General features: G+C 37.5%; 1 protein-coding gene across 8 annotated transcripts in view; it reads left to right on the plus strand.

Moving 5' to 3' along the window:
* Nucleotides 1–25,476, plus strand: part of SRPK2 (SRSF protein kinase 2) — a 125,623-nt gene that overhangs the window by 71,619 nt on the left and 28,528 nt on the right. For all 8 annotated transcript variants that reach the window (XR_013773915.1, XM_079303137.1, XM_079303138.1 and 5 more), the window contains 5 exons: nucleotides 12,944–13,089; nucleotides 18,859–18,967; nucleotides 19,529–19,616; nucleotides 19,866–19,953; nucleotides 24,975–25,081. Coding sequence is in view for 7 of the 8 variants with exons in the window: in XM_079303137.1 (XP_079159263.1) it covers nucleotides 12,944–13,089; nucleotides 18,859–18,967; nucleotides 19,529–19,616; nucleotides 19,866–19,953; nucleotides 24,975–25,081 (538 nt within the window). In the remaining variant the exon portion in view is untranslated. The remainder of the gene's footprint in view (nucleotides 1–12,943; nucleotides 13,090–18,858; nucleotides 18,968–19,528; nucleotides 19,617–19,865; nucleotides 19,954–24,974; nucleotides 25,082–25,476) is intronic.

Raw genomic sequence — 25,476 nt, forward strand, 5'->3', positions numbered from 1 at the left:
ACCAACACCAAACCTCCACCAGAATTGTGGGGCAGTGTTTTTATGGCAATATTTTTATAGGAAAAAATTTTAAAGGGGGTGGGAGGAAAGAAGAGAAAGATATGCCATCCTGTTAAAAGAAGGGGAATACTGAAGGTTGAGTTGGCTTTCCTTTGTTTCAGATTGTTACAAAAATTGTCTTCATAGTTCCCTATCATGCCTTTTTGAGAGTAAGACCCTTAAAGGAATAAATTATCTTGTTACCTTGTCTTCACAGGACAATTGAAAACCACATGATTTTATTGACTTATGAAGTATGGAGCTTGTCTGTCTCTTTGAGTGAAAACAAAGAGAAAGGAATACACTGAGTTCCACATATGTGTGCATTTCCTATGCTATGCTTTTGAGATTAATAAAAAAAAATATACTTTGAATGTCTGATAGAAACAATCTGAGAATACTTAAAGCTGCTTCAGCCAGTCTAGAGGCCTCCAATGGAATCTAAATGTTGTATATATGTTCTCTGTTGCCTATTATATAAATATTACTTAAGCTCATTTCCTGCTTACTTGGAGCCTGTGTTGGCAGTAGAAATCGGGTCCAGTTTCCATGGCAACGCGGTGGCACTGGGAGAAAGGCTGATGCTGTGCTGGGGTTGGTATTTTTGTACAAGGGAGAGATGCAGACCTACATTTTTAGACAGGAAATGTATTTCAAGCCACAAAAACATTTAGTAATTTTTAAAAATTTGTTGGATAAGTAGATATATCTAACAATAGAAACTGAAACCTATTGTTTGCTGTTTGCAATAGAAAAATAATATTTGGTTTTATCTAGCATTACAGAAAGCTGCTGTTAAATATATAGAGTTATAACTGCTATATTTGCATGGAAATAGCAAGGAGACTTATGTACTGAGGAGAAAGGAGGTATTGTCCTGAAGGAAAACAAATATAGGCAAAATGGTTTGAGGTGTAATCTCCTAGCATTTTCATTCTTGTTTTCACCTTCTGAGCTCCTTTCAAATGGTTTTCACAAATTATAGTCACAAAGAATTAAAGAAAAATGTTTTTCTTTTTTTTATGGCATTCCTTTTGCTCTGGTTCTGGATTTACACAAGATAATCCTTGCTTGTTTTTTCAACCTTCTGTTATCCTTTTATGATACTTAGTACCAGGAGTCATTTAGGGGAGGGATTTCTTAATCCTGCAGTTTTGATGTGACTGAGGTGAAGTTTGTTCATCTTGACTGTTGAGTGGGTGGTTGAGTCACTAACCCTGGAGGTGTTAAAAGATGTTTAGATGTGGTGCATAGGGACATGAATTAGTGTTGGACTTGACAGTGCTGGGTTAATGGTTGGACTTGCTGACCTTAAAGGTCTTTTCTGACCCCAGTGGTTGTATGATCTCTTTGCATTTTCATATTCCTCCTACACACAAAACACTTGCTCCACCTCAGTGAAGTGGGATGTTCTGAGAAGTCAAACCTTCTGAGAAGATTAACCAAACTGGAAGCAGTATTCTTTAGAAGTGTGAAGGGCTCTGTTCATCCCTATGAATCATCATCTTTCTTTCCCAACCCTGGCACTATACAGTTAGTCTGTGTCTGATGTTGCTTAGCAACAATTCATCAAATGTCTAAAGAGAACTGATTTACCCTAGCTGGGACTCTAGTAGAAATCCAAGTAGATAAAATGTTCCTGGAGGAATATTAGCCTTTTCCTATGTCTGGCACCCACACTATAAATCAGGATTAAGCTTGAAGACATTTTACAGCTGTCCAAGGCTCGGCTGCCTTGTCATGCTGATGATTTAAGGATGTCTCATTTTATAGTGGAATATCTCCATCCCATCCTGTAATCAGCCTGTGGTTCAGCTATCATGTTTTCAGAGGTTTAGCAAATCAAAACTGCCAGTGATAGCCTGCATGCACAGTGGCACTTACTGCATATACACATCTTAATTCAGGAGGAGAAAACCAACTTTGCAGTAACTATATCACAAACATACGTGATGTGTCATAGTTTTAGCACCAGTCAGATCAGAAGCTTTGTCACCACCATAACACCTTAATATTTACATTTTCAGCAGCAGTAAGCTTGCCAACTTCCTTGGACCTCAGTTTTCTGCTTGTGAAATGTTTGAAGTCATGCTGTCGCTGTCCTTTACTGCCATTAGAACTCAGCACCACAGCCTTTCTGATCTTTATTGTGCCATGCCAATTGTCCTGGTCATTTGACTTCTGAAACCTAGAATAGGAAAGTTGTTCAGTTTTTCAGAGCCCTGTGTAGGATCACGTGCAGCGGACACCATGACAAACCCTGAGAAAAGGTTACCTCTGGAAAAGAAGTGAACTGGAGGCTGTAGCCTGTGGAAGTTACAGCTGCTGTCCTCTTCCTGTTATAAGCTGAGTCTAGAAATTAGCTTTACAAGGTGAGCTTCCTTTCCTGAGCTGCAGTTTACTGCCCTGGTAGAGGAAGCTTTAGTCACAGCGTTTTGGTTCAAGACACAGGGTATGGAAAGATCTCACTCTAGGAGGCAGGTGCCTCTTGAATAGCTGCATCTTTCTACAAGGGAGACAGTTCATCTGGAATATCATGACAGCTGGGATTCCTTGAGTGCTTTTCCACCATGGATGAGACTGTTGCTGTTGGAAATAGCAATATTCCAATAAGTGAGTCATCCAGCATCCATGCTGTGAGGTAAAGCATGCCAAGGCTGGGATGAGTCAGATGGTCTGATAACCCTTATTCTCAGACTTGCTGACACAAAATAGATTCTGAAAATCTCAACAGGAATTGTCACAGTGTTTAGTATGCAAAACTGCCTCATTCAAGCCAGCTGGACAGTGCTCTGTAATACTGGGGTGACTTTCCTTACTCTACTGAAATGACTGCTTGCTTGTTGAATATCCAGTCAAATGAAAGGTCCTTCACTTGCACACTTCAAAAATAATGGAAAGCTCCAAAATTGCCTCTACAGCCCCCAAGACAATTGGTTGATGTGAATAAGGGATGGAAAAGCATTTGCCTGGATACATCTGGAAAGACAAAGGGCACATGTAGGTGCTTTACAGACTGAGAATGGTGACCTCTTCATTGAGGGAATGTGACAGGAGAGATGCTGAATGCAGTGGCTTTTGGGAGCAACATCTGTATAAAATAAATAAAACATGCCAGGTTGTCGGGCAAGAGATCAACTGCATTTTGCATTAGGAAGTATGAAAAGTAAACTAAAAAAAAAAATCTGAGATCTAGGCACTTAAAAAGATTAAATAAGAAATCTTAAATAAATACATCTTAAATAAATTTTTAAAAAGGATTAAAAAATCTTCAATGAATATTTTTAAGCCAAGGAGCTTAAGTAACTGCTTTCTTAAAAATCAGTTTATCAAAGTTATCCAGATAAAAAGTGTTTTCATGTGTTTGAAGAGTAATAATTGCTATTGACTCTATGAAGACAAGAAGACAAAGATTAAGTGAATGGTCATGAAGCTAAAACCAGCTGCCTGTGATTTATCTGTATTTGGGTGAAAATGTTTTTGTGAAAAACATCTGTGATTTTTCCATTTGCTTGCTTTTGACTACAGCTGGACCCAGCAATCTTTTTGCTGCTTTTACTTATTTCTGTTAGGAAAATCAGTGCTTAAATTAACAAGAATGAGCGATAATACAAAGAGAAACTCAAAGCAGACATTTCATATATTGCACTTATGACATCATATACCCAAAATGGAAGAACATAACTGACTATTGAACACTAGCAAAAAGTTTTTGCATGATAGGCATCTTTGCCACTTAACTGTAATAGTTAAAATGTTTTGAGTTGCTTGTTCATCTTGCTTTTATTAGTTTTAGTGATAGTTGGAATGGAAGCTGGGTACTTCCATAAATGCTAGTAGGAATTGTGAAGAGATTTATTAAAGCTCTTGTTTTATAGAGAAATGCTACTGGGATTTGGAAGTTTGGGAGAAGAGTTGTGTGTGTTTTGAAGGATTGAGTTCAATTCTTTATTTTGAAAGAAAACCTGTTAGTGAAAAGGAGTTGTGTTAATATAAAGAGTTATGTAAAATGCCTGTTTTGACTTCTTGAAAGCAAAGTTAATGAGGAGAAGTCTGGTATCAACAGAATTCCAACTGGAGCATCCCAGAATTTATGTCTGCAGCGAATGTTTGTATTTGCTGCAGTCAGAGAGGTTCTTCTAATTGCTGGCTTAGTCATGCAACCTTGTTCCCTCAGGCTCTGGTTTTTTCACCTGGCCAGTTATGTCCCTCAGTGTTTGTCCAATGCAAAATGCCTGTCTGCTTACCCTTTTCTCATAGCCTGAAGAATTGAGTTCCCAGACATAATCCAGAGCTTGATGCAGTCAAACTTAATGGGATGAATGGGTCTTCTAAACATTAAGTAAATGTAGACATGAAAAATGCATTTTTGCACTGAGATGATCACATGAAGCCAGGATTGCATTTTATCATCAGGGTGTTTTAGGGGTCAGAAATAAACCAACCAACCAAAGGCAAAAGCTGCTCAACTGCTTTTGATATTAAGTGAAGGGTTACAGTTCCACTATTCCTATGAAAACTTCTCTAGGCTGTTAAATAAGTGAAAAGGGGAGTGAAGCACTGCATTTGTTGGTTTACTTCAGCTCATTTTGCTTTGTTTGTCTTCATATGGCTTCTAACATATGAATGGAATATATACTTCATTGAAGGAGTCAAGTGATAAAGACTAAATCCCAGATTTTGTAATTTAGTTACAAATTCATGTTTCAATCCTAATTTGACCTCAAAGGGTCAGTCATTGAAGTGGTTTTGGTGCCAAATCAAGTCAAATCTGCTTAGTTCTCCAGGGTCAGATAGGACTCTTGGAGAGTAGAGGGTGTTTGTTCCCCCTCTCCCCCTCTCCTTCAAAACATGTGAATTTGTTGCTAGTGGTAACTGTTGGATACTGAAGCAACAACAGCATGTTTTCTGAATATATCTTATTAATAGAAAGACTAGAGACACTATAATTTAACATACCAGAGAGAAAGGCAGAAATTAAATACTACAACATAACCAGAAAAAAAGTCAAAAGTTAATTTACATTTATACACTTGTGAGCCATTCTGTTAAAAGCAATCCATCTTGGGGCCATGGTGAGAGGAAAAAGAAGTCAAAATAGTGGCCATTTCTGTCACCATCTGCTAGTGTTTTCTGTCAGGTCATCTTATTGGTCAGATCTGGAGGTTGCTGCACATAGAGGAAGAAGCTTTGCAGAATGAGAAGGGATTCTTATTGCAAGAGGATTTGAAGCTTCATGTGTGGTTTATGAGACTAGCTTATTTTTTAGCAAATTTTTATCACTGCATTGGAGTGGTCTTCCATATCTGATGTACTTCAGGTGGAGGTTTTATTTTCATGTGTTAGGATGTATATATAAGAAATTGTATTCTGCATTGATCAGTACATAATACATGGATTTATGACAGCTGTGTTTTTCCACTTTGTATCCTAGAATTTCTTAAATTTTTTAGCCAAAAGCTCTTGTTGAACCTCCTGATGAGACTTGGTGTTGCCAGAGATCAGAACACAGTGTAACCACCCCCATGCCTATGAAATACAGCCCCTAGTGAGAGCAAGCAACCACAGCAGGCAGACAGGGCATGAGGAAAGGCTCCTCTCCACAGAGGCCATTCCACTGGCAGAGTGGAAGAGCCAAGTACAGGCAGCCCAGGAAGCTGGCACCAGGCTGTGACATCTGGGAGCTGCTAGCAGAGGCAGTGGACAGACTCAGTAGCTGGTGCAGAAGGGCACAAAGAGGAACCCTCATCCCCAGTCTCAGCAGTGAGCACTGCTCAGGGTTGTTCTGGTCACTGCTCAGCACTAATTCCTGGTAGCTGCTGGAGCCACTGCACCAGCTGTGACAAGGACCTCCAGCCAGACACACCTGATGGCAGGTGCAGCTTTTCAGCTCTCAGTTTGCCCAGTGCCTCATGTCTCTGTGTGAAGCTGGATCTGACAGTCACCTCTTCTGCAGAAGATGTTATTGATTTCTTCACTCAGGTGATGAGTGACAGGCCTTGAGGAAATGGCATGAAGTGACTCAAGAGAGGTTTTGGTTTGATATTGGGAAAAAGTTCCTTACCTAGGCAGTGGTTGGGTACTGGAACCCCAGGGAAATGGTCACAGCACCAAGCCTGACAGAGTTAAGAAACATTTGGACAAAACGTCCAGGCACATGATGTGATTCCTGGGGCTGTCCTCTGAAGGACCAGGAGATGGACTTAATGATGCTGGTTGTTCCCTTCCAAGCCAAGATATTTTAGGATTTTAACATTCTCAGCCTTTACAGCACTTTACTGGTGACTAGAATACAGGTAAGGTGCAAGCTTGCTGAGTATTTATATATTTTCTTTTTGTGCTGCCAGGTGTGTCTGTATTTTCAATTAACTGGTTTTTTCCTTTGCAAGTCTGTAATGGATGACTTGTCTGGAAAGTACAACTCTGTGAGAAAAACAGTATTTGAGGAGGAAAACATTACTTTTGCAAGTCCAGTTTAGCTTGAGGCTTTCTGGATAGATCTGGCTTCTGGTTTACAGTCTCAAGAACATTTTAACAGAATTGCATTTGTCGAGAAACAAAATTTCATTTGGGATTGACTTTCAGAGCTTGAAACCAGTTACTTCTGGGAGCTTGGTGTGACTGTGTCAGAGAAAGGCCATAAGAGCTGCCTCCTGAGCTCAGCAGACTGTTGATGCTGGATGTGATTTGATGCAGGGGTAGCTGCTGCGGGGTCCCTGAGCTCTGCCCAGGGCACTGTGCTCTTCCTGTGATGCTGAGTGTGGTACAACTGCAGCACTTGCTGTGTGAAATGGCATTGATTTATAGCAGCCCTTGTTTTGAAGGGAAGAAGGCAGTGTTCCTTGGCATTTCACTTGGACTCTGAGTGTGCATTCCAACCAAGGTGGCCTCCAAAAGACTAGGGAATGAAAAATTCATTCTGTGTTGCTATTTGAGGTTGCAGAGGCTACTGTGTCTCAGCATGCTCCCTTCTGGGAAGGATTTTTATTGGTGCTTCTGTTAGTGTTTGATGGTTGGATGGTATCTTTGGAAGGAATGTTAACAGTCCCAGGAGGAATTGTAATTTTGTTTGATAGTGACCAGATGTAGAAACTGCATCATGCTTGTGACATCTACCAGCTCACTCTCTTTTTAAGCATGCATTTTCTAGAATTTTCTAGAAGTACAGTTTTGAACTACAATAAGAACACAAATAGTGCTTTTCAACAAAGTTGTCCCTGGAAGTTCACATCAACAATTTCTTGGAGTTACTTAAAAACACATCTTCTTATGCTCTATATCCTTTTGGATTTGTGGACTTTGTTTCTGAAAACAGTAAGATGACCTCTGGAATAATTAAAAATATTGATTAAATTACAAATAACTTATCATCAATATTAAAATTTAAAAATATTCTGAACTATAACCACTTAAAATCTTACTTGAAACATAGAACATCATTTATTCCTTGAGTGATAACTTCAGAGATACTTTGATCTTACTTACGTTTTTTGTTGTTTGTTTTATGTGTGTGAATTTATTTAGAAAGCCTCCATTTAAGGCTGCCTCTGATTCAAAGAGCTCAGTGTTAGAAGGCACCTGTCTAATTAAGCTAAATTTGCATTTGAGAAAAAAGAGCAGGCAAGAATTCAGCTCGTAAAGCAGACACCATTTGAACAAAGGAGAAAGAGATCCAAATAGCTGAGTCTTTCAGCAGTTAATAACAGCTGTAAGAAATTTGTGTATAGAGATTTCAGACTTTTAAGTCTACAGAATCTTGAGAGCCTTGCCCAGGAACATAAAACCTTTTTCCTTCAGGAGCTGGAGCGGAGCATAGCTGGATCTCCTTCCAGATGGAGCCACACTGACTTAGTAGATTTTGTAAAGCTCCCATCTCTTAGGAGGCTTACAGCATAATTCTTCAGATGCTAACCCTCCCCCTTGCTTCCTCTTTTTGCCACTTCAAATTGAAATTCCCTGTAGAACCTCTGTGGACATGGCAGAAGGTTCATAACATTGTTAGAATATAGTTTATTCCATATTTTATTAGATGCATGAAGAAGTAATTTAATTCTAATTGAATTTTCTGTTAGCAAAAAAAACTTTGGTTGTGTTCATCTAAAAATCTTAAGGGGAGTTTTGTTTTCCCCTCAGATTGAGGTAGTTCTTAGTTTAATCTGACAAATTTCTGTCTCCCAGTTTTTTCTTTCATTTGACACAATCTGTTTCCCTTCTGAAGTGATGCTTTCCTAAAGGTGGAGAATCAGCTGCAGGTTTTAGCTACTTCCAAGGCAAAGCTTTGTTTACCTAAAGTACTCACCATGAGTGCAGGGCAGTGTCCATGCAGAGGGACTCCTGCTGCTGTACGAGGTTTTCCTCAGCTAGAATTCTTCTACAGCAGTCTTGCCTGCAAGACATTCTTATCCATTATGCCATAACAAAAACATGTTTTTTGTCTATGAGGGCTTTGGATAAAGACGCCTGAAGTCTGTTTTGGTTTTTAGTAATGGAAATCATTCATTTGTTGAGGAAAAGAAAGGAATGTCTGAAGATGGAGTGGCTGCACGAGGGCAGAGCCCAGGTGCATTCCCTCTGCCAGGAGCAGGTGCCTGGGGAGGAGAGCAGGGCTCTCACATCCAGCATCCCAGGCTGCTGGGCTTCAGGAGTCAAAGGCACTCCTGGGGTAGCATCAGTCAGTTTTTCTTCCATGGGTAATTCTAAGCCTTATTTGAACTTAACTAGCTTCTCTTATCCATGATATCCAAGAGAAGAAACTTAGCTCTAGTTTTTAACATCATATTGCCTGAATAATATTTTGTTTTCCAGTTTTCCACCAACTTGGCTCAGTTTGTGTGGTATGAGGGAGTGGACAGCCATTTCCTAATTGCCTGCTCTGTATCTTTCAAGATTTTGTATCTCTCTGTTGTCTTGTGTTCTTGGCTGAAGAGTTCTGCTGTGTCCAGATGCTTCCCATATGGAAGGCATTTTGTGATTTTTATCACTCTCACTGCTCTTGTTTTACCTTTTCCAGAACAGAAGAATAGCAAATCACCCTACAACATCAACAACAAAAAAAATGAGCAGAATTTTCTGGATTTCTCATAGTATAATATTCTCAGCATTTGAAGGTTTGAGTGTTAAGGAGATTGCTTTTACTGTTGGCTGTTACCCAGTGGGAGCATGGAGCAACATGTCCATGAGGGAGAGCAGTAAAATTAAGTTGTCAGAAATGTTGTGTTTCATAACAGTGGGCAGTTGATTTTTTATAAGACTTCATGCAGGGTTTTGACGCATTTTGCTTCAAGTTCACTGTAGAGGAGAAATACTTCAGCTTTTCTTTTGTCTTTTACTAAGCATTCACTCTAAGCAGTTTAAAAATAGGATTTAATTGTATTTTGATTGGACTTTGCTGTAAATTTATTTTTCTCTATGGAAAAGGCAGTAATTAAAATACAAAAAATGCTGGCTAGTGTTTGCTAATTGTTTTTAGCATTTCCTTCAGTACAGTTACAAGGTTTGGCATTGTGGCCTGTGGAGATGGTCAGTTCCCTGCATAGCTGCTTACAAAATACTGAGAGTCTAGAAATGGTGTGTTGTCTTCTTCTATTAATTAAGTGTTTATGCTTGGATGGTGATGAGCAACCTAATAGTGGTAGACCACAGAGTACCAAGTGATTACTTCAGAAAAAAAGAAGAACAGGATTAATATTTATCTCTGTATGCACGTGTTACCTAATGCATATAATTACATAGCATTTAAGGAGTAAGAAAGACTAATAACTTGAAATAATGGCTGTTGAATAGCTTTTTATGTTGTAATAGTATTGGACAATTATATTTCTGAAAAGCAAATGGAGATTACGGATGTGTTTGTGACTCACAAGTTTCTAAATGGTTGGATTTTTTAATGTCAACGATGTTTTAAAGTCTACTCAAAGCAAGAAATAATTTACATTTTAGCAGACTATACTGGAAAAAAAGAAGTGGAAGTTGGATAAACTGTGTATTCATGCCCTAAATCACAAACGAAGATGTTGTTGAAGCATTCATCATAGCTTGTCTTTGCAATTTAATAAAAGAAGACTAAGAAATAGTAAAACTGGAGTTCTCCCATTGATGTTCTTCTTAACACTATGAAACCATGAGTTGGCAGAAGAGGAGGATTGGGGATGCCAGCATGAGTTGCTCAACCTGTAGGCAGAATTCAAGCCGTCAAGTGAAGTGTTGAAGACTTGATCTTTACATACATGCCAGAAAACTAAAAGTGAGCAAAACCAAAGAATGATAAAAATCTCTAGCTAAGAATTCTAAACTGAAGGGGAAAATTGACAAAAATGCAGAATTAGCAGTCAGACTGATGTAACTCAGCATGTTTCTTTCCTTCCCCCTCTGTGCTAATATTTGATTGCTCCAAAAGGTGCAAGCAAAGCTAAATGGACAAAACCAATATCTTCCTCAGTTTAAAACAGTGTTTTGTTATTTGCAGACAAAAATTATGAATAACTCCAGAAGGAAATACAGTAATATCTTTCCTTCCTTCCTAGTATCCAAAAAGGACAGTAAGAAAATACTCCTGAATATAAAGATCAGTTGGCATTGAAGACAGGAAAAAATTCCTTTCAAACCAAAACCAAATATGATAGTTTGAGAAGGACTCGAAAGCAACCCTGTTTTCTTAACCTATTTCAGTGTATTTTTGAACTTACACCATACTGCATTTCCCTACCCTATCATGGGCTTTTCTATAGTTGTACCATTTCATGTGGCCAAAATAGTAACATGGAAACTTGTGGTCAGAACAAAGTGAGAGGATGGTACCATCCAAAATAAGAGTCCAGGCACTGATTGATGTGTCTGTGTTCCTGGCACCCTGCTTTTAGATTTATTGAAGTGGAGGCTGTTTCACTATGCATTCTTTTTCTTGCTTGTAGAATCATTTAGGCTGGAAAAGACTTTTAAGGCCATCAAGTCCAACCGTTAGTTTTTAATTTTTAAATATTCGTGTTACTTGATCTGTGTATCCAAAAAGGTCCTGTGCCTGGCAGATGAAGTTTCAGAGTTTGTAATGTAGGTCCTTTTATGATGGTTTGTTGGATTAAAACTTTCAGATCAGGTGTGGGAGCTGTCAGCTTGCTGACTCTGTGAAACCAGGCTGGTTCATTAAACCAGCAGGGTCTGTAATATGGTTTGTAGTAAGATTAGCTGCTCAGAGAATGTGCTGAACCTTCTATTTGCAGTTTACTTTCCTTTCAGTGTACCAAATAAAGATATCTGTTGGGAGCCAAAAATGAAAGAGGGAGGCAAACAACATTATTTAAGTAGGAGCACGTGTAAATATATTTATTGTTTATGCTGCAGATGGATCCCTTCTTTCTCTTCTGTCTAGTTACATGTGGTTAAAAATGATGTAAATTCATTTACATTAAATTTCTCATCATAACTTAAATCATTGATAAATTAGTTTAAAATACCCTTTTTTAAATCTGACCATTTATTGACCAAAATTTTTTATTATCTGAAAGGGAGAGCAGGGCAGATAAATTTGGTCTACAATACAGCTTGCAGCCATGTTCTTTTAAGCAGAGGCTGTTAAGCAGCTGCTGTGCGGGTGGGGAGTGTTACCAGTGGCATTTGTTTCTGACCAACCATGTTCTCTTTGGCTCCAAATGCTCTGTCTTGAACAATTGCAGTGTGTAAAAAGTAGAAGGAATTATGAGGAAGATGACTTAGTAGTGGGACTGTTTTTTACTCATGATGAAGGAGGTATTTGGATCTTAATTCTAGGTGCTGAAACATCAGCAAATAACATTTTTCTCTTTTTTATGGCATGAAAGGCAAAGTACTGTTAATACAATGTGTTTTAGATGTGGTTAGTTTGAAGCAGATGTAAATGTAAGTTATAGCAGCTTTTGATGGCACAAGTGCTTTCAGTTACTTTGCAGATGTATTTGGAATGTATATACTTTTTATTTGTAAGATCTATGAATACAAAAAATAACAGCATCAACCTGTTTGGGGAAGGCTTTCTTAATTATATGACAGAGATCAAGGCATCAATATGACTTCAACCCCTGGACTTAAATCTGTTAAAATACTTCTGGTTTTGAAGTGTGAGTAATTCGTAGTTGTACCAAGTTCAGCTTTCTTTGGAACAGGATATCAAATATATTTCACTTGGGTTGTTTTTTTAAAAAAAATTGGAGCTTCAAGATGAAGAGAGAACCATCTCTTGCCTGGTGGTATCAGACTTTAGTGATTTTGAGTTTTAAAAAACAAATTGGTGCATATTAGTGCATAAAGCATGTGGTATGCCCTGGGATGAGCATCATGGACTACCTAGGAAGATGAGGCTTTTTTTCTTTCTTCCTAATAGATGTTTTCAGTATTTTGTATGTTGATACAGCTTTCCCTAGTGTTGGCAGCAGCTACAGAGGAGAAGTGCATTAAGATTTGGGTCATTGTCTAGAAGATTGTTTCTTGCTGTGTATTAATGAGATCTTTCCTACTTCAGCTGGCGGGCAGCAGCTTTTGAATAACTTACTCTTTGAAAAATATCTCATCTCAGTTGTGCTTGAGAAGATGGGTCCAAGGTCTTAATATCTTATTTAGCTCATCAGGAGTTTCAAAAGCTCGTCTGCATCTGGTTATATGTATCTATATGTATATATGTGTGTATATGCAGATATATATGTAAATATATATACATATAGAGATATATATACACACTTTGTGTCTTTTACAAGCTCCTTAGTTGAGACCTGCTCTTGCTCTGGCCGGGTTCCTCTCCATTCGCGCCTGCATTGCCCCAGGGGGATGTGAAAGGTGTGGGTGAGAGCGTGAGGCATTTCCCGGGCTGTCCGTGGCCCCTGCAGGGCCGTGTTCCCGCGGTGAGGAGCTCTTTGCCGATGTGCTGTGTGTGTTCCAGGCCAGAGCCTCAGCAGAAAGCTCCCTCTGCCCCGCCGCCGCCGCCGCCGCCGCCGCCGCTGCCGGAGCCCGCCCCGCCGGAGCCCGAGGAGGAGATTCTGGGCTCGGACGATGAGGAGCAGGAGGACCCGGCGGATTACTGCAAAGGTGCGTGCGGCTCGCCAGGGCCGGCTCTCCAGGGGTTTTTAAAGAGCTGATCTTTAACTGTGCAACTTGGTTACACAGCAATCAGGAACATTCTTCATTTCAGGTCACGATGCATAATTGTATTCAGCATTAGTTTTTCACTTGGCCGTAGCCTGTTTATACATTTTTCAATAAATATACAAGTACAGCATCCCTGTGTTCTTCCTGATGTCCCAATTATGAGAGTAGAGAATAAACTTCCCTTGATTCTTGTGAGTTGTAAGAGAAACAAAACCTCCCAAACCAAGACAAACAACTCTTCTCGCACTCCAAAATGTTCTAAAATGCCTTGGTGCCCTTAAGGGTATTACCTAAATTGATTTTTTTCACTGTATCCTTTTTTTTTTTTCCTCCTTTCTTCTCTCGCTTGCACTAGCCTAAGAAGTTATGTGCTTCTTTTCCACAGCTCTCAGCATTGTCTGAGGCTCTCTACACCTTCATTTTAACTCGATTGCCTTATTTTTTATACTGGTTATATTCAGTTTATAAGTATTGTTAAATACATAAAATCATGACTGTGTTACAGCAATGTCAATACTAAAGTTCATTTATTGCTAAAGTTGCCAATCTGTTCCCATTAGGGTTGAATGTACACTGTACTTACATGAAAACTGATAAATAACAGTTCTATCAACTCTGGGTTACCTATTGTAATGGATTTCAAGAATACAAATATACTTACATCAGAATTTTGTAACTTCAGATCAGTATTTTTGAGTAGTGAAAAAGCACTCTATGCACACTGATGATAATACCTGGTATTCTGTATTCCTCACACCAAGAAACACTTCCTGTGTCAAATATGATAATATCTTCTTAATCAGAAGTTTCTGTGTAAGGCTGGAAAAGTGCTATTTTAAGAATTCCCCTTCCCAGCCTAGAAAAGTGTTTTATATTCACATATTAGCAATGGAGAGTGACTATTTCCTTTTGATATAAGAAGTTTAAGTAATATATTTTAAATGTATATGTGGCTTACAAATGCCAGTAGTGGAAGCCAAACAATAAACTCAAATTAGATGTCAGAGTCTGCAGCAGGGAAAAGAAAAACATGTTACTAAAGCATGCTCAAGTATTTTGGTTTGATTTTTGTATTATTTGTGTTAGAACACATTTGTTCAGTAAGATAACTCTTTTGGTGTCTTTAACATGTTCCATCAGTGAATAAGGGTTTGTTTAAACATCTGTGTACTCATAAACATCTGTATTTCCTTGAGATTAAGCATTTCAAAGCTCTGACTTTATTCTCTCCTGAAGTAAGGGCTGCATTTAATTTCAAACAATCCATTGTTGTCTGTTTTCCAGTATCCCTTGCAAAATGTCACCATCTGCAGCAGCTAGATCACAAAACAAAAAAAGTCTAAGTTAAGAGCCTGTTTATGGGTTACCTGTTTGAGTAGGGTAGGTCAGTAGTGAGATCTGTATACTTTAGAAATAAACTACATGTTACATTGAGAATGCTTGAAAAATTAAGGGAACTCCTGTATGCATGAAGGTTCTTCTGAATTCATCTGATCCTGAGGCTTTGAATTTTTGAAGGATATTAAGGATGGATCAAGCTTTGGTTCATTTGGATGTCATGATCATTACTTGTTTCCATGAGGGGAGTGCTTTGTTGCTTCAGTAGGGGATTTACTTTTTTTCTGCCCCTAATTTTCTGTAAGACTGAGCAGTGCATTTCCTTCTTTCAGTCTGCTGGTGTGTAACTGAAGGGAATGTCACCATAAGGATCTGAATTCCATGACCACACTGAGATTTGTTGATATATTTTATATTTTGTATAGGGAATGAATAACTTATATGGTAAAGAATTCCAGAAGGGCTTCTAGATACATTCTCCATTTTCTTTTAGAAATGTTTTATTAGTTTGAGTATCCTTTTCTGTTTTGGGTAGCCTAATCTGTATTTACAGAGTGGATGATAAAGATTTGGAAATTGCCATTTATTACTGGAGTGTCTCTTTTATTCCTAATTTTGTCTTCAAAATGGCAGACTTCCAGGAATTTTGACTGAGGCCCAGAGCATACTTCTTCTCAATCCCAGTGTGAAATTTCATAGGAGGGAAATTTTGATGATGGTTATATAATTACTTCTTTCAGAAATTCAACATATGACCTGTTAGCTGCACTTCCTGTTGAGTATTTTTGTTACTCATTTTATTTTTAAGGTTGTATTACCGTGTGCTGGGATTGCATCATGACCACATTACATGGTGATTAGTAAATAGTCATAGTAGTGTTTTTTAATGAGGAAATGGGATCAGTTTGTATTAGCACCTGATGTGAAAGAGACAGACTAGCAGCCATCTGTGAAAAGCAGACTTAACTTCCATTCCCTGGGGGCTTCCTCCAGGGCCTGTTTAAATTAGTGACATGACTTCTGTTTGTGTCACTGAATTTGCATAAGATGCTTTTCAAATATTTATTTGTTTAAGGAATGGAAATATCAGATGTCCAACTGCATGATTTTTTGAGGGATACTTTGTAAAGCTAGTTTTTCTTTTCTGAAAAGCCTTGAAACACTTGGTGATATTTTTTTCAAGAGTCTGTTGTGTCATGGATGTAATTGGAATTTTTTTACTTCTCTGATCATCTTCTCTGCCCCCTGGAGATGTCTCCCATTCATCCAGTTCACAAAGGGAATAATTCCCTATACAAACATAGAAGAGCCAGCTACAATTACCAATACATTCAGGAGACATTGAGGAATAATGACTTCATTTTTCTGACCCTCCTTCTTGCATGCATGTAGCCAGCTAGCTGTGAGAGACACTTTTTTTCCTGTGTGTGCTGCAGTGAATAGCAGGGTGTGGTTTTTTGGTTCTGTTATCAGCAGTTCCACTTGTGCGTTGTATGTTTTCAAATGCCAGTATTGTTTTTCCAAAAGTACATAATTTTTATCAACTTGTTGATTTTGCATAGATGCTTTCTTGTTACTAATACTTAGAAATACTTTTGATATAATGGAGAAATTAAATGGTTGCATTCATCATAGGATGACACCAGTTTTTAAAATACACATAACTAAGTGAGTTGTTACCTGGTTATCCACAATCTCTAAATGCATATGTTGCTCATACAAAAATCAGAGAGTAACATGTACAGAAATGGTAACAGATTATTTCAAAAACTGCTCCTGTTGTGACTTGGGACAGTGGAAAGTATCTTGTGAAATATATATACTCATGTGCTATATATGCTACCACTGTTGGCATCTGTCACATATGCTGGTGTATTGCTATAATTAGTTATGACAGTGGTGTAGGGCTCAAAACATGATTTTTACATATATAGTATTGTTATGCTTCCAACACGTACAGTTTACTAAAATAACTTATCAAGTCCAAGTTTATTAACTTTGGTATCTTCATCTGATTTCCTCTCTATGCTGTTTTTCTTTTCTGTCTGTGATGGGAATTAAACTATCACAAGTTTTTGATTATTTCTGACCCTTTGAAGCACAAATATGCCATAAGCTATTTGTAGATCAGACTTAAAAGGCACTTGTTTGCCTAAACTGTTCCTAGAAACATATTTTTATCTGTGATGTTGTATTATGTGGAAGTTTCATATAAATTTTGCAGGTCATCAGATTTGATTGACTTCACAAATGCAAGCCTTTTCAGTAATGGAAGGGTAGAATTTCTGTATGTTCTCTTAACTTTCCTCTTGCATTTATGACTTTGTCATCTTGCATAGAATTTTGTGGGAAAAAAAAATCACACATTGAGAAAAGTAATTATATTTTTGTTTGTTTGTTTTAAACCAGTCAGTAGCTGTCTTAAATAATGATTATATTTATCCAGATTGTTAAATATCTCCATCAGCTGTTACTAGAAGGGTGCTTAAATAGACAAAATCAAATTTAGTTTTGTTTTTAATTTTTATATCAGTATTGATTAATGTATTTGTGTTTATTCTGCAAAATTTATGTAATAATGAAGCTGCAAAAGACTTGGGCTTCATATGTGGCTGATGCTGTTTCTGTGTGCAGATGAACAGAATAATAGTCAACCCTTACTCTCAGTAAATCCCCCCTTCTCTACTGGAGAGTAAATATGGTCAGGTGTTCCAAAAGTGATTTGGTTTTTGATTTGGAAATGAGTTCCTGCTTGGCAGTGTGGGCATCCTTACTGAGGTTGGCATGACTCAGCAGTGGAAATGAAAAATTTATCATTTTACTTGGCTGGGTGAGTTGTCCTGGCAGCTTTCATGAACATTTCTTTTCCAGTGATAAAAGGGCTGAGAAGTCTTCCCCATGGGAATGGTCAGCTTTTGGGTGAAGCTGTGTCTGTTGTTTGCTAAGCTTGCAGTTACACCTTAGCACACATATATCAAAGATGAATGTGTTTTATAGTTTATTAGACACATCAGGTTTAACACAATGCATCATTTAAGCTTTATCCTTCTCCTGAGTATGTAATCATTATGATTCTGTAGCACAGTTGGGTTAAATTTAATCTGCTCTGGCAGCATATGAGAGTTCATAAAAGAACTGTTGAACTTCTGTTAAGGCAGAAGATGTTATTAGCAAAAAAAGAATATAAATACCTCCCAATTTGACATCATTGTTCCCACAGATAAAAGGATATGAGAGAAAAGTCCCTGTTTTAAATTCAAGGAATTAAGTTATAAATTCACATTGTTGTCTTAACCAGTTCTAACAAGATTTTCAGGAGATTCAAAACAGATCCAGAAACTTTGAGAAAGTAGTCTGAGGTTTTCCTGATTCTAAATGGATTAGTCAGTAACTGAGGATCTTGCCAAAGGTCAGGTGGGCATGAAGGACCAGAAAGAGGCAAAGAAGTTCCTTGAAAGCTACCCTGAGTCTGTGCTGGTGAAGTCCTGGAGGGTTCCATGGTTCAGCTTTCTTGTTTGCAATTTAGGCTAAATTATGGATACTATTGTTGGTGTGTTAAGGTCTGAATAAAAATCTTGTGTTCATTGTCTTCCCTGTGTTTAAGTAGGAGTAAGAGTGTCTCCCAAAATACAAAGGTAACAAAAGGCTTCATTGCACCTCCTAGAAACCTGAGCTCCAGCTTGTTTCCTGTTGGCCTTTCTGCCTCATGGGGTTGTGGAGAACCTGTAGAGTGGTTTAAATTTGGACTGCAGACTTTAATACTGAAAAAGCAGTTCAGACCAAGCCTGCTTTCCTTCTCTCAAAGAGCTGCTGCTTTCTCTTCTTCCTCCTCACTGTAAAACCTGCAGATGTCAGAAAAATGCATTGCTGCTGTGGATCAGGAGCCAAGGAGAGGAGCATCAATGAAGTCTACATTGTTCTTAACATTTTCTCAGGAAGTATTTTATTGCTGCTTTTATTACTCGAAAGCAAATGGGAATTAAAACAATCTCTGTTGAGATTCTGCAATCATCCAAAATATGTTGACTGGAGAGGCTTCAAATATGATAAAGAAATAATGTAGATCTTTTCTGTACTGTCTGTGAAGTGGAAGATAAGCCTGAGGAAATAGAGAACAGATGGTAATATTACCATAAATAAAAGCCATAAGAGAGAAGGATGAATAAACTCCACAGTAGTTACAGGAATGAATTTTTCCCTCCAGGCCAAGCAAGGCACAATTTTTACCAATAAAATTTTCTTTGTATTTCCTATTTATAGTCCAGGACAATTTGAAGTGGAAAATTTATACTGTAAGAGAATGACTTGAAGACCTGGGAATTATTGTTTATTTTCTAAATCTTCTTTTTTCTACTCATTTTTTCATCAAAGGAGGCTATCATCCAGTGAAAATTGGTGATCTTTTCAATGGCCGGTATCATGTTATTAGAAAGTTAGGATGGGGACACTTCTCTACAGTCTGGCTATGCTGGGATATGCAGTAAGAAAACTATTTATTTCATATACTTGCACTTTTTAAAAAAAATATGTTCCTTTATTTTGTTTGTAGTAACTTTTGTTTTATGTGCATGATAAAGTTATGTAAACCTTTACTATAATTTTGTGCAGAAAGATGCCTACAGTCTTATTTTGCTCTTGATTAATGGTGTAGTTTATGAATGCTATCAGAAATAAATTTAATTCTATTTTCTTTGACAAATCAGCTTTGCTTATTGAATTTGCATGTTGTCTTGAGCATGCAAGAAAAAGCTCGTATTTTTATTTCTTGTGTATATTTAATAAAAAAATACAGTTACCTTCATTAAATGATAAAATGTGTAGGCAGATTCATCTTTTAGAGACAGTAGCATGAAGGAGATGAAATATTCAATCAGTTACACTATTAACAGAGTATTGTTAGAAGTTCTTATTAAGTGTAATTTCAGCATTTTCTGTATAAATGCATTAGACTGTGAAGTGTTCTATTTAAGATTTCCCAACCTTCAAAGTATGTTTGTTTTAGCTCAATGTATATGTTGAAAATGTTTCTCTTCTTTTCAAGGGGAAAAAGGTTTGTTGCAATGAAAGTTGTAAAAAGTGCCCAGCATTATACAGAGACAGCCTTGGATGAAATAAAGTTGCTCAAATGTGTAAGTATCACTATTGCAATACAGTGTTCAATAACAATAATAACAGTATTAGTGAATTTAAAAAAATACATATAATTTATTTTAGACTTATGGGTTTTTTTTACATATTGTGTTCTAAACATCTGGCTTATTATGAGTTAACATGTTTTGTGGAGCTCCAAAATACTGCAGTTTGTGTGGAAATCTGACTAATTAGTATTTAAAAGTGATTTTATTCCAAAAATGTCAGTGTTTTCATTCTTGGTTTAGGTTCGTGAAAGTGACCCTAATGATCCCAACAAGGATATGGTTGTACAGCTAATTGATGACTTCAAAATTTCTGGAATGAATGGAATTCGTATCCTTTTGAGAACATGACATTCTCATTAAAATTGTTCTACTGGAATAAGTAAGCATTTAGTGGTGGATTTTTTCTAATTAATCTTACTTTAAGTATGCAAAGACCAAAATGTATGTGGATGCAAAGAGAAGTACAATGTGTAAGGCACTCTGGAGTGAAAGTAACTTAGCTTTTCTAAACACAATGCACAATTTAAAAAGTATCTTATGTATCCTGTCATGGTCTGGTAGAACTAGAGATAGATTACTTAAAAAGCAGAGTTTAATGAAAACATTTGTAATAACTAAAGCTTACAATAATTTTTTCTAGACTGATGAAGAGAAATTGTCAGTGTCATGAAAAAGCTGGTTTCTGTTTTCTTGAGCGAAGTGTGAAGTCATGGAGATACTTCCCTTGTTCATGTAATCATCTTTTAGCCAGGTGTTAACCTTGTTTTTGGCAAAGGTTGTAAAGCTTTGTCTTTAAAAAGCTTTAAAAGCTTCCTTTAAAAAAACAAAAGATGGGTGTTGGAAAAAGAGAGAGATAAAATATAACTGACTCATTCTCAGGGTAAATTTCAGGTCTGTGAATATATTTGATTTTACAGTTGAGCTAAACCGAGTTCTCATTGCTAATTATATTAGGTATTTCAGCAGCTTATTGTATTCCTGTGCTTTCATTTAGTGCATTCATTCCAGCTGGACTCGTGTGTGTGCCTGTTGTGTTCTGGAGCCAGTGCAGACCTCATTGTTCATGGCTCATATTGCCAGAGACAGTTCCTGCTCTAGAGAGCCTGATTACACATTGATTTTGGTGATGTGCCTCCAGCCTTGAGCAGATCAGATTAAGGTAGCTTTCACCAGCTCCCATCCTTTAGGAGAGGGGTGTAGAAGGTGTCTGTCAGTGAATCTGAATGCTCACTAGAAAGCATCCTTCCAGACAGGGCTGTGCAAGCAGTTTTCATCCTGTTCATCTGTCTCTTGACATGGATTACGGAGCCTTTGGGTGTGTGGTGGGAATGAGTGTGGGGTCAACTCTTGGTAACACAGTGGTGCCTAATCTCCTTTTCCTTTGCCCCATTTTTATTTGTTTGCATCTGACAGTAGTGCAGTTGAAGAATAATTCTTAAAAATAAATAATTTGGATTTACTGTTTTATTGAAAAACACTAATATGGAATAAGGATTATGATAATGCATTCATAGCTGTACATAGAAATAACTCTTACCTGTTTATCAGAGTGATTTCCCAATAATGTTCTTAAATTCTTGCTGAGTCACATGTATTTATATAACTATATTAAAGGTGATGGCTGTTTCTAGGTGTGAAGAGAAAATTTTGTTAGTGATAATACTTTGAAAGCATAACCAAACTTACATCTTTTTGCAATATAGCACTTACACTGAGAAAGCAAAAATGGACCCTGTGCTACTGAGAAATAAAGGGTCAGATAGCTTTGTATTGGCAGATTAAAACTGTACAGCTGATGTTGATTTATTCTATTTCAGTTTTGCCTTCATGTTGAAAACTGGCACTACAGAAATTTTTATGTAGAAGGCAAATGTTCCTGCCTTACTGAAAAGTACATTTTCCAGAAAAGTACAATATACAGGATGGGCTGATCCTGGACTTAAATTTAAATTGCATATGGAAGTCTGTCAAAGTCCTGACTGCCAGCAAAAATGTGATACCGAGTATCTTATGCTTTGAGTTTTCCTGAGAACATCTTGTGCATCCTGAGTGTTTTGAGCAGCGCTTGGTTGCATTGATTATTTCATCAGCTCCTGTTTAAATTCCAGGGAAAATAATCTTTGGTGTAGGTTCTCTTAGGATGGAGCAGGTAATTGATTTTAATGTTTGGGTGCTGTTTACTTTCTTCAATGCTGCATTATTGCTACATTGGTGTCTCTGAGCTGTACAGGTTGAGAGAAATAGAGTAATTTGAGTTTTTTTCCATTCTCTACTGTTTCCAGCTTCCTTGGGCAAGTCATTGAATATCTTTTGCTTGACTGTAAAATAAAACAACATATGCTTCATAGAGGCTTGATTATTGTTTATGGAATGCATTTAAAAGCTGAAACAGGACAGAAGAGAGGGGGATGAATCCTTTGGATGGCTATTTCCATAAAATGTCATGGAGCTTCCAAACAGGGAAGATTGTCACGAACCATGTAGAACAGACCTGGGGATGTGCAGAGCTACTGGCCTGCTCTGTGTGACTGCAAATTATCTTTCTCCTAGGAGCTGTAGTAAGTGTTTACATACAGAGGAATTTTAATAATGTGTTATGCTGTGCTACACTGATAATTTTTTTAGCTACTTATATATTTTGCAAAGATTGCAATTATGACTTTTTCGTGGAATAACAATTTGTGATCTTGGGCACTTTGGTGTGTTCAATAAGTGTAAATTATGTTTTTTTGCAGTGGCCATTTATTAGAGCCACAATAAATATTCATTTCAGTGTAGCATTTTTTTAATGAAAGATTCAGATAATCACATCAGACATTGTAATGATTGTAATAAATGTATCTCCAAAGAATATAGAGTATTAATTAAATGTCATAGTGCCTAAATGCTGCCAGCTGAAAAGCACCTGAGATCTAAAGTCTTTTGTGCTGGTACCAGCTTAACTACCTTTACCCTTTGTCATATTTCTAAATGCTTGAGTAATATATGTTTGTCGATAGATACTGGTGGGATTTGAGTCAAGAAAGAACAGCTCTCAGTACTTAAACCTGTCAGCTGATTAATGTTACATTTACTCTCACTTTTGTAGCTGTGCTTAGTTTCCTCCTGTAAGGCATCCCCTGTGCTGCTTTGAAGAGCATTTCACAAAAAGCATGTCTGCTGGGTGGGCTTCAGGGGGTATTTTTGCTACAGGACTTTTTGAATGCTCTTACCAGTCACCTGACTTGTGCTGTAGGAGGATCCTGGGACTTGCAAGGCTGGTTTCCTAATAGTTAATGCTTTTCCCAAACTCTTTGTTCTAGATAGTCTGGCTTAAGGTTAATGTTTTTCAGATCAGGATAGTAAATCAACAGTCACATTTTTGCATACCTACTCCCAGCACTGAGCCTGCTCTGTATCTTCTCTCCATTCCAGTTGTCTCTCCAGTATGGAGTGTCCCTTGAGTTTGTCCAAGGCCTCCTACCAAAATGTTGCAGTCTCTTTTTTTCAGGTAGACATTGCTTTCTGGTGACTCTCCCTCTTTATGCCTGCCTCTGCCATTCCCCTTATGTCTTCCTTCTTGGTGCTCTCCCCTTGCCTCTCAGCTGTTTACTTCCCTCCATCCCTTTCTCTTCTGGTTACTGGCAAGGCTTAGCATTTCTCTAAGTGCTAGGAATGTCAGGAATGTGCACTGGAGAGTCTGCAGCAGCAGTGGTCTGAAGGACTGTGGGCGGGTGTCCTACATTTCATTTCTGAATGTTGCAGTGTCCTGCCTTTTTGCAATCTGTGTTGCTGTAGCTTTGCAGCTTGGCTGTGTGGGCTCAGTTAATAAGCCCTGCAGAGCTCATGTGCTCTGCTCATCCTTTATGATGCCTGTGTGCTCTACTAGTGACTTGTGTTCATTGTGGGGTAAAGTAACCAAGGCTGTTTGCTCTTCTGCATGGAGCAGAGTTCCGAGTACCCAGTTGATGTGAGTGGGAGATGAATATTCCGTGTCCCCTCTAATACAGGAATTCAGGACTGTGAAATGAGATAAACATTTGGCAGCAGTTGTGTTGCAGTTCTTCACTGTGTGCTTTGACCAGTCTTGAGACCTTTTACTGTTGGTGTAACTTCAATACATACAGAACATGCAGGTGTTAAAACTTGAGTTACCTTTATGTGTACACGTAGGTACTTGAGAAGAATGTGTGTGGTAAGCTGACAGACAAGGTAAGTCACATTTTGGCACAAGACAGTGACTCTTAAGATCACTGCCAAGACCTAGTTAATAAAACTTAAAGAGAAGTTAGGTAAGATTTCTAACACTGTAGAAGTGGTCATCTCTATGAATGGTCTCTTGACATAGTCTAATTAATTGAGATTTATCTGCAGTATCCATAAATTAATTATCAGTTATTTGTATTAGATTATTTTTTGCAACATCATAGTATCATGTAGTTAGGATTTTAACATCCTTTCTGATTTCCAGGTACATTAGGGTCATTCCCAACTCATGTTTGAGGATTAATTTGGTATAGTCTGTTTGTATAACCTCTTGCCCGTATGTTGTGGATGGTTAAACTAAATTATCTTCAATACCTGAAGATTCTCTCAATAGAAAGATAACCTTCCCAGGCATGTAGGTGTAGAATCTCTTAAATTAGAAAGCCCTTGAAGCAGAAATCACAAGAAGTTCCTACATCATATTTTTTCCTAATTATCTCCCCTAATAATTGACTGTTTGCCTTTGTCAGGGGCCAGTAGTAAATGTTGTATTAAATGAAACATTTTTGTATTATGTTTTTTGCATGTTGCTTCTGAGTTCTGCGTTTCTTTTGTTTGAGAGTTCTTTAGTGATTGCCATTGTTCCCTGCAGTTGGAACTGCAGGTTTTAAGAGATCCATTTTCATACTAGGTTAGTATTTGTTATCAAGTGAATCTGTTGAGCTTAATTAAAAAATGGTTATTATGGTTCATTTTCTAAACACAGTTGCTGCACACTTTTGCTATTAAAGCCTCCTATTCATATAATATAAAATCTATTAAAAACTAGAGATCAGTGGTCAAATCAGTACTACTAACTGTCTCAAAGAAAAGAAAATTGAGTTACTTTTTACAATTATTTTCTAAATTTTTCACCCTAATGCTGTTGTTAACATATAGAAGTAATAGACAAGATTTGCATAATTAAAATCTTTAATTCATTCTGAAGTTGGACACTGGTTCTGTATGGGTTTATATATAATTGAAATGAGGTACCAAAGCATTTTAGGGGGAACCATTTTCCCTCTAAGGAGGGTGATGCCTCCTTTAACCAGAACACAAGCAAACATTTGTGATGGTCTCATGAACAAATTTATTTGGAAGTTATCCTTAATTAAATTACAGATGTCTGCATGGTCTTTGAAGTACTTGGACATCATCTTCTAAAATGGATAATCAAGTCCAATTATCAAGGCCTTCCTATCCGTTGTGTAAAAAGCATAATTCGACAGGTAAGTTTTGTTAATGTTTAATTAGGTTTTTTCCACAATTGTTAACAGTTTGAAGGTTAGAATTATGATATTTGAACTGGAGTCTTAATGCTATCTTAGATAATTTTATTTTAATCTCAGTATGATTTGCAAAATCATCTTAATGTGTAGGCTGCACTTCTGCCTACAGGGTTTTTGGGGTGCTTGCACTGTGTTTTTTAATCGAATTCTCCTATGGTAAAGGAGTTTTCTGAGCTGCTTTAGAGAATAAAAAGTTGAAGCAATGAGTCTTTTTTATAGATGTGAAGATACTAACATTAAATTGCAGTTTTGGTTGACATATCACGCTTCTAAATAAAATGTGGAAAATAAATGGTCGCAACTGTGGAAAATAATAATACCATTATGATGATGAT

The sequence above is a fragment of the Erithacus rubecula genome (genome assembly GCF_903797595.1).
Source record: "Erithacus rubecula genome assembly, chromosome: 4".
Lineage (NCBI taxonomy): Eukaryota > Metazoa > Chordata > Aves > Passeriformes > Muscicapidae > Erithacus > Erithacus rubecula.